The sequence below is a fragment of the Apium graveolens genome, chromosome 8 (genome assembly GCF_009905375.1).
Source record: "Apium graveolens cultivar Ventura chromosome 8, ASM990537v1, whole genome shotgun sequence".
NCBI classification, from domain to species: domain Eukaryota; kingdom Viridiplantae; phylum Streptophyta; class Magnoliopsida; order Apiales; family Apiaceae; genus Apium; species Apium graveolens.
In genome coordinates this window covers 239,274,604-239,284,612 of record NC_133654.1, presented here as the reverse complement: position 1 = coordinate 239,284,612, position 10,009 = coordinate 239,274,604, and the positions used below count along the sequence as shown (strand labels likewise).

The window sequence follows — 10,009 nt, the reverse complement described above, 5'->3', positions numbered from 1 at the left end:
CAGTACAAGGATGATGGATCACGGGTGTAGTGTAATGTGTGGTTATCTGATGTTACCTAATGCAAACGAAACCACTGAATTAACTGCCATGGTTATAACTCCGCTTGGTTGAGCTCTAATTTCCTTGCCCGAGGTCAAAAGTTCAACTCGTGTGCCTTTGTAATTAATTAGAAAAAAAAAAACTATTTTCATAGAATTTCGTAGAATAGTGCTCTTTGGTGTACGGCCATTCTCACCAAAACAGAGGCCAGCTATAATTTTCATGATATGTCCTGCACAATTAAATATTGTAAAATATAAGAATTAGGTAAAATTGAGACCTTCCCCTTGCCATGCTACCAATAAAGTTTGTACATATATCATCCTTCTTCACTATCTTACTCTGACCAAACTCAACAAGAAATATTCTGACTAATGAAAACACCCAAGTGAGTATACATTAGGACATTCCGATGGCTGATTCTAATATACAGAGGAGAAATTCCATCTACCCTTATTCTAAATACAAGTATTATAAAAACACACTTATAATTTTTCTCTTTTAAAAAAAATACTCCTAAAACACAACTCAGAATCACAAGGCATTACAGTTGAACGGCTGTTTCCGAAGCACCTTTTGTTCGCTTCACGTGGAAAGAACACAGGAGGAGAATCATGTCGTGTGAGTACCATGTGTTCTTGATGCCCATATACCAAAAACGAGAAACCAGAAGATAAATAAGATTGCCCAATAACGTGCAGGTCCATACTTGATTCTCGTTAAAACAAACTGCATGTTCCAGTAACAGTTGGAATATATAAGATTAACTACAAATATGAGCCTGTAACGGGTACACAAGTTAAAATATGCAAAGCTTTAAAGATATTAACACAAGAAAAGCTCATGAACCAAGAGAACAAAGTTATCTACTTATATACTCCTTCCGTCACAAAGTTACTGTCAAACAACTACGCTTCTTACATTGGGCATAACTACTTATCAAGTAATTGCTTGACTTTCCATTTTACATATATATTACATAATGCGACTAGAAACTAAGGCCTTATATATATGTATATAAGATGAAGGGGCATACATTTACTTGCTTGAACCAATGTTATTGACCAACAAGAAATATGCACAAGTATTTGAGAAGACTAAGATTAACACACACACATCCGGATAATCGAAGAGGAAGGGTGAAGTGGCGGTTACTCTCAGGGAGATATGTCAAGCCCTATTCAGGAAGAGAAAATTGTTGAGGCTAGATCTTAACTCGCAGTCGTGGGATTCTCCTCATATGGTGAAAGTATCTTTTTATGCTTTTTCCACAAACTTAGGCCTTTATGTAGCAGAGACCATCTTTTTTGGGAGGGATGCCACTGTAAATTTAACAAATCTCGCAAACCACGTATCATTTACTCGATGCGAATTCTCACTTATTCTCCCCTCCCAACTCTCTCTTTATTTATAAGTAGCATGCTGATTTAACACCTTACGAGAATATCAATATAGTCATCCTTGCCACACCATTGCAGACTCGAATCACAAACTACACTTTCCAACTTTTTGCCTACTAGCTAACATACTTTCTTTATCGCTGCTAGCTGAATCTTATATAGAATCATGAATATTATTTTATATACATTTTACTCCACAAAACATATTTAATAAATCTAGCATGTGTTGCAACTTGTACTATTGTACTTCCGTTCTTAGTCCATTAGTATATAAATTCATTCGTCTTTGTGCTAAGTTATATCTTCTAATCTATATTATTTTGCTAATTTTATTTTCTCATGTTTCATTTTACTGAAAAATTATCTGGAAACTTACATATATATTTTACTATCTATCAACAAGCTTAGATTTATTAGAATCTAATAATACAGATTATAGAAAGAATAGTCGATAACTTACAAAGCGGAAGAATACTACGACGGTTAATGCACAGATACCTCCAAGAAGGATATGAAGACCACTTTTTGCAGTTTTCTGCAAAGACAAGAATTACAATAAATATAATTATAGAAAATAGAGAGAATTCAAGAAATTAAAACATTTTGCATGCTGGCATAGTGGCAGATAATGCAACCCGAGGTTCTTGTACGTGTGTGTTTTATTTTAGCTCTAATAACGGAAGTTGTCAAACTGGGGATCTTTTAATAAGCAGCCCTAAAGATAACCTCATCTAATGCACCTTTCAAATTTGCAAGAAAAAAGGTACATATAGTTGCTGCAGGGTTCTCATATGTGATCCAAGATCCAACAAGGTAACATTCATGACAATATAACCTTTCCACAAATTTCCCAAATTTTGATTAAAGGTGAATTCTATCTAGGGGTGATTTTGCATAGCTGGATAGAGTCAAGTTAAGTTCCAGTTCTAGAATCCATATTGTCTGTCCTACAACAGTGACTAAAGTTACATCTATATATAAAGTGACCGTATCAGTGTCTTTGAGATTCCATGGAGTCGCATATGTCTCAATAACATAGTTTAAGACACTGTTGATTAATTCTTTGACAAATTTATTATCCAGAAAAGAGCATCAATGGAAACATGCAGAAGTTGCGCGGAAAGGACTAGTCAAGTAAAGTTTGAGCCTTAGTGCTCTACTAGCGTTTTATGACAAATGAAGAATGACTGAAAAAATGTATTGATCATGGTGCTGAGAACGGGATTGATTAGGGAAAAGTATAGACCACCAAATTTGAATTTTTGGATGTCACTTAAGATGTGTTCAAAGACAGCTTTCCCTATCAGATGTCAATTAAAAATGTGTTCAAAGACAGCTTCCAATATCAGATATGGTTTGCTAGAAGCAAAATGGGGATGTCGCCTCCATGTCAGAATGTCAACTGCATTGACTGCTTATTGGATGGAGACCGAAATTAAGAGAAAGCAATTACTCAGAACTTTTAAAAAACTCAATTATCAAAAGTATTTCTCATAAAAATCAAAATAATGGATTACAATTAGTATTTCCTATTTACAACCACCCTAAACAACTTACCTACCTCAAACTTAATTCAAACCTTGATATTCCAAACTAAAAATACGTCTTCTTCAAGTACACTCAAGTACTTGGATGGGTCAGGTAAACAAAAGAGTTGTGTAATAATTAAGAATCATTACTGATGTGATATGAGCCCTTAGTTACACTGATAGTAAATAATTAGTTAACATATACATAGAATTCGAAGAATGGTACTAGAGAAAACTCTCATGTTCCGGTTTCCATGCGTTTAGAAGGAAAAATATCAGAAACTGGCCACTGATTTGCCAGGCAGGAAAAAAGAAAAGAAGTAAATATTGAAGATCTGTTCTGTGGAGCTAAACTAAATCTTAAGATCGACACTTTAATTTAGCATATGTTTTTCTTTCAGACTCGTTAAAATTTTTCTAATTTTACCCCTTTTAGCTTTTCTTATTATAAACACAAGACCTTCAGAGAAGCGATGGCCATCAGATATAGTAATTAGTAACAGAAATCACTGAATTTATATACTTCTGAATACCATAATCCCTACAAAAGCACTTATCATAAAAACGTGTTTAAGGTATGCAAGTGATATTAAAAGAAGATTGTAGGCCATCAATCACTAAAGTCCAAAGACTCTTGCCACACAATAAGCAACAATAGTAATTACAACCCCCCCCCCAAACAAAATTTTCATCCCTCTGAATACAAACCACCAAGACCTGGTAGGTACACCCGAGAGGAAAATTCATGACCCTCAAAGCACCACAAAATAGTAATGCAACCTACCTAGCTTCTGGACAAAGGAGAAACATATTTGTACTAGCCCAATGACCTGGGAGCTCATCAGAAGCAGTGGGTTCATGGCTTCACTACCATTCAAATGAGATGAATAATATAAAGTGGCAACACTCCTTGAGATTTAACAACAATATTTTATGACCAGGCACAATAGTCTTAAGAGCATCCACAATGGGAGCCCAGTTGGTGCCTCGATCCCCGTGAAATGGCTTGGCCAACAAAATTTAGGGGACTTTTGCATTGGAGGAGATGCTTGTAAAGTAGGCAGTCGCACTACGGTGGACCGACCCATTTCTTGCTTTTTAGTTTTCTATTATATTTTTGTTAACTTCGTTTCCCTTACTTCGAATAAAATTGACTCAACTGGGACCTACTAGAGGTGAGAAGTGGGCTTTGCGTTGGAGAGTATTGATCCCTATTTCTGTAAACCCAATTGTCAATGGCATGGCATCAGTTGGGTTCGAAATATATGGAAAGCATTGTGGATGCTCTAAACACCAAACTAGGCCGTCTATGTGGCAGTAGTCAGTGTTAAGATGCCATGATCATTGTACAAAACTCTGTAGGTCTTGTATAATGTACATAGCAAAAGGAAAGATACAAAATAAATATTTTAAAAAGAAAATTGTACAAAACAAAATATAATAGATGTATGTAACAGAAAATTATGTAAACCACAAAGCCTAGAAATTATAAAGATATCTGAGAAACATTTCTAACATAATATCATATATGTGTATGTAATGTTTGTATGCTTCAAAATACAGAAATTAATTCCTTTGCAAATACCTTTCCAACGCGGGGAGCAATCAGCCATGCTAATGTAACAGTAAGCAAGCCTGTAGCAAGAAGTATTCCTGTACCCTCCACAGCCCATTTGGTAGCAGAATTCTCAGCAGGAGTGACTTCTTCGGCAACGGAATTAGAAACTTGCTCAGAAACCTGTGAATGTGTCGTAGAGTAGTTGTTATTATGTGGACCAAACCAGAGTGATATTTCACTTAGTCTTTGCCTCCGAATAGCAGCAAGAGCATCGGGATCTACACCGGAACTAGTCTGAACATTTGCTGGGTATGGTATTCCATGGGCGGTCCTTTCCCTAAGGGTTTCATACTCCTTCAATGAAGCCACAACTTTTTTTAAGTCTGCAACGTTAATATTCTTTGAAACACATCCACATATTTCACAAACAGTTGATCCATGATTCACAAACCATTTAAGGGCACAAGCATAGTGTACCAGAGCAAGATCATTTTTGCAAGCACACCCCAGCTCAATCAAAACATCTTGATTGTAATCAAACCCCTTTTCTATATCAGTGTTACATATAAAAACCTCCCCATCAGGACTGACAAACTCCACAAATCCGGAATCTCTTTTACCATCTTTAGCACGAGTGTCACTTTCAGTATCCTTTAAAATATCTTTGCAATCAAGATTCACATCTTTTATTTTCTGTGAGTTCAATACTGGAGTGATACCTAGAAAATCCAATGCAGCATCCCCCCTTTTGTCAGATTCAGCACACTGACACACACGGCAAGCAGCTAACCCTGCCTCCTTATCTAGACTATGGCGTGATGTAGAATAAACTGTCAACTCTTCAGCCCTAGCTGAAGACGAATGTTCATCACCAACCCCACCACTGATTATTTGGGGAACATTCTCCTTACCCATTAGAGCAGTTGAGATTGCCAATCAAGAATATGAATCTCATGCCTGTTTAGAACAGCACAGCTCTACTAGTCCAACTCCAGGAGGTCGAGTCCATCATAATCTTCTATGGAATAACATGAAGTCAGATAATTCAATTCGGGCTACTGAAAGATTATCTTTAAGCAAATAAGCAAACTTGATACTCCCTCCATAGAAAAGAACAAATAATGCCCATATACCTATCTGATTGCTACCGCTGCTTTTACAAGGAGAAAAATTCAAAGAAATTAGTTTCACATGTCATTATGTATATGGGGCTGGAGTAAAAATTACATTTAATAATTAGCAAAAAAAATTACATTTAGGAAATACTTAAAAGAATTCACAACATATACACATATGAGCAAATGAATACAGAAACTACAGTATATGATCATAACGTTGAAGTCTTGAAGATAATGCTCTAAGATAAATGGTGTCAAAGTTATGTTATGAAGTGCCAGATTTGATCCACATCTCAGTGCGGAACTCAGTATTTCTTAAAATCGGGAACACGTGAACTCTACACAATTTTCGTTAATGAGGGATTGGAATGATCTAAATAAATGGGTATAGTAGATAAATTATGGAAAAACCTAAGAATAAAACTCAAATTAAAAAATATGACGTTTTAGACATATATGTGTGGTAAATGACATATCTTCACAAGATGTTTAATTGTCATGATTTCTCCTTACCAAGAGTGTGGTGTCATGTCACCAACCATAACGAAGATGACGTGCACTAAACTCCAGGCTCCTATGCCTTAAGACAGTTATCCAATGACCGCATTAGATCTCATGTATGCTTCATTTTGCTTTAAGTAAAAATATTAATGTGGGTACATTTAACATCTTATCTCTGGATGGATAAATTATATTTTCACACATAATTCTTTAATGTTACTTCAGATTGGATGGAATAAAATGGATGAGGTATTAAAATGAAATATACGAGGAAATCAAAGGTGCAAGGCGGGCGAAGAAAAATGTGGGAGTGAGGAAATAATAGAAAATAAGGAATGACTAGTGTTTCGTTAAACATAAGGGATGAAATGTGTGTCTTAACTTTTGAGGAGCCGTTTAGGAGACTGTTGGAGTACAATTTTGTGTCAAAATCCTTAAATTTTAATTTAGGACATGGGATAGCTAGTCTGTTAGACTTGTACTAACTTCTAATAGAAGAAATTTGTCACAAAATGATGCTCCAACAATGGCTTATTGATTCCTTAAATCATTAAGACATGATTCTCATGCCTTTATATTATTAAACTCTTCTAATGCAATGTTAATAAAGAATCAAAACCACTAGCAATCCCTTATTTCATTTTTATTAATAAAAAATTCATTTGACTTCTTTTCTCTCTCTTACTTTCATGTTTTGTCCATCTCTTTCCAAATTTATTATTATACTAATTAAAAGGAATGAGTATAGGTATTATTGTTGGAGTTGAAAATACAAAATGATGTCCTAAATCACTAGAATTCATTATTTTTACAATATTTATAAAGAACAAACTAAGACACTGTTGGACTTGCTCTTAGTGACTTAAATATTCAGCTGAGAATTTATTCATCTTTTTATAAACTGGTATATATTATCCTGTCTTTTCGCAGTTGAGAAATTGGTTCGTCTGCGAAAGCACTACTTCCACTGTATATTACTAATTTTTTTTGTTTTAATTGTTCTTCCCAATTACACTTCCCAAGCACAAATTCACCAACCGCAAACACAAATTCACCAACCGCTTACACTTACAATAGCGGTTCCCAAGCACAAATTCCAAATTCCACTTTCCAAGCACAAATTCACCAACCGCAAACACAACTCGAAACATTGCTAATAACCCACTAATCAACAACTTACTTGGACAGCAACAACAGTATCAAAACACACAAACAAACCCTAATCTACAAACACACAATACACACACACACACAACAACAACAAATAATATTACTACATCAATTATCCTAAAGAATATTAAACATATGCATCAAAGGGTCATCAAAAAACAAAATCTTTAGACACAATTCATGAGCAAAATATCATTTTTAAAAGAATTACTGCTACAAATATTATTAAAAAATAAATAAATAAACAATAACAGTTAAAAGAGTAGAACCTGTGGGGTCAGGGTGAGGTCAGACAAGTGAGATTTGAGAAGAAGAGGAACAAATAGTATAGCAATCAGCTATTAATTTGTGGGTTTTGCATAACTTGCACAGTTTGAGATCCAAACCCCTGTGTGGCTATATCTGAATCTCTCTGTATGTATATATTTATATGCTGTTTTCTTTTAATGGTTTCTACAGCAGAAAAGTACTTCACCACTACGGGTCTGTTCTGTTTGGGATTTCTTAAGAAACTTAATTTATAACTTGGGCTCTTTTGAGAGTGTTATCAAAAATGAGAAGAAGCGGAACAAAGGGCCAGAGCGCTAAAATTGTCACTTTCGAGAAGAGAAAGGCCCAAAATATCAGTTTATAACGTCATATAATATTCCGTTTTTTTAATACATGCAAAACGGAACATCATCTTCCGTTTTGCCTCCATATTTTATAATGTAGCAACCTGACTTTAAGTCAGGTTTTGTATTTTCCGTATTTTCTGTTTTGTAATCTTATTTTAAGCTTGTTTTGGTGTATAATTTAGGGGTCCGAAAAGATCTTTTAATGTTACGTTTTTAATATTTATTTTTATTTAATATTTTTAAAATTTATAAATGATACCATAATTTAACAATATTTAACATTTAGGGTTCACCAATCCCCTTTTGGGTTTTAGAAACATTTAAAAAGAAATTAATAAATGTTACACCGATTTAGGGTTTAGGATTTAGATTTTAGGGCCTAAACCCTAGAGCCTAAACCCTAATTTAATTTAGGTTTTAGGGCCCTAAACCCTAGGAACCAGAAATATTAATTTTAAATTAAATAATTATAAAATTTAAGGATTTAACTTAATTTAATAATTTTTTAACATTTTAGGGTTTAACAATCCCCTTTTGGGTTTTAAAAAATAATTTAAAATATTTTTTTATTAATTTATGATTTAATAATTTACAAGATATAGTGTTTTGTTTATTTTTTTAAAAAAAATATAAAGGTAAAAACGTTACTTTATATGACGTTTTGCTACATTTGTACCAAAACGATGCTTTATCTAACGTTTTGCCCATATAAAAAATCAAAGTGCTAAAACGGTACAAGAAGTTCCGTTTTGCCCATATAAAAAAAATTCAAAGTGCTAAAACGGTACACGAAGTTCCGTTTTGGGTATTTTGCATAAACGTTACATTATGTACCGTTTTGAGGTGACATTTAGGGTTATTATTTTCAGAAGTGATATTTGAGACCATTTTTTACCTGAAAGTGACATTTAGGGCCACCACCCGAAAAAGTGTCGGTGTTGCCGTTGTAAAAAGTGATGTTAGGAAAATTAGAAAATTGTTTGGTATTTTTTTCTAATTTATGTATATTTTGAGATATAGTATATAAAAAATAATATTTTTGAAAAGGTTTGATGATGAAACTGATATTTAGGCCCCGTTTGGTATTGTTGTTGCAGACAGCTACAACAGCTTTTTGCTGAAAAACCGTTAGACAGGTGTTTGGTAAATTCTAAAAGTCGTTGTTTGGAAAAACGTTTTTGGTCTAAAAGCTGCTGTTAGCAAAAGCATGTCCCCATGCTTTTGGAAAAAACTGTTTTCAGCTTTTGCAATAAATAGTTATCAGTTTCATCATCAAACATTCTCAAAAATATTATTTTTATATATTATATATCTCAAACTATGCTTAAATTAATAAAAATTACCAAACAATCATCTAATTTTTCTGACAGCACTTTTTCTCACAGCACAACAGTTTTTAATAGTTTTTAACAGCACTCCTAAACAGAGCCTCACTCCCTGCAAAAGCTGAAAACAACTTTTTTCCAAAAGAATGAGGCACATGTTTTTGTTAACAGCAACTTTTAGACCAAAATCACTTTTCCAGCAGTTTTTAGAATTAACCAAACACCTTTCTAACAGTTTTTCAGCAAAAAGCTGTTGTCGCTTTCTGCAATAGCAATACCAAACAGAGCCTTAAAGTCGATAAAGTCGAAAAGTATGATATAAGTGATATGAACATAGTTATTTGTTATTTACGTGTTTAGATAATTTTACATATAATTACTCATAATTTGATAATGTGTTTGATAAATTATAATTTATAAGTGGTTTTTTTGAAATGAAATAAAAATAAATATAATATTTTTAAAATTATCATGGCTTTGTTCGGTACTTAAAAGTCTATGTTAGGCCCGAATTAAGGGTTAATAAGCTAGAAGGGGGGTTGAATAGCTTATAACCTTTTAAAATTTAGAGTTTGTCGTTTTTGAAATTTTCTTTACCGTTTAAAAAAATCGTTACTTGAAAACAAGTAAATCGAGTGCGGAAAGTAAAGCGGTAAAGAAATTGAGTACGACACAAGAATTTTATCCTGGTTCGCGGTGGCTAACTCGGCAAAATTGGAGTCCACTCACCCCTAGTCCAGTCCCCGAAATC

At 33.8% G+C, this 10,009-nt stretch overlaps 1 protein-coding gene across 3 annotated transcripts; it reads right to left on the bottom strand.

Annotated features, from left to right (window-relative positions):
* Positions 1-287: 287 nt before the first annotated feature.
* LOC141677784 (uncharacterized) lies at positions 288-7,905 on the bottom strand. Of its 3 annotated transcripts, XM_074483851.1 has the most exons (5): positions 7,586-7,905; positions 5,661-5,677; positions 4,555-5,545; positions 1,901-1,975; positions 288-769 (listed from the first exon to the last, which is right to left on the bottom strand). In XM_074483851.1, the coding sequence occupies exons 3-5, from the start codon at positions 5,440-5,442 to the stop codon at positions 653-655; spliced, it is 1,080 nt and encodes a 359-aa protein (XP_074339952.1). In that variant the 5' UTR covers positions 5,443-5,545; positions 5,661-5,677; positions 7,586-7,905; the 3' UTR covers positions 288-652. The 3 variants fall into 3 exon arrangements, with proteins under 3 accessions (XP_074339952.1, XP_074339953.1, XP_074339951.1); XM_074483852.1 differs by lacking the exon at positions 5,661-5,677; XM_074483850.1 differs by having other exon boundaries at positions 4,555-5,680; positions 7,586-7,904.
* Positions 7,906-10,009: the final 2,104 nt, after the last annotated feature.

Excerpts from the sequence above, each read along its gene's own strand:
- LOC141677784 (XM_074483851.1), bottom strand. The coding sequence starts at position 5,442 with ATGGGTAAGGAGAATGTTCCCCAAATAATCAGTGGTGGGGTTGGTGAT. Across the intron at positions 1,976-4,554 it reads TTGCTCCCCGCGTTGGAAAG|AAAACTGCAAAAAGTGGTCT; the intron begins GTATTTGCAAAG and ends TTGTCTTTGCAG. Across the intron at positions 770-1,900 it reads TCGTAGTATTCTTCCGCTTT|TTTGTTTTAACGAGAATCAA; the intron begins GTAAGTTATCGA and ends TGGAACATGCAG.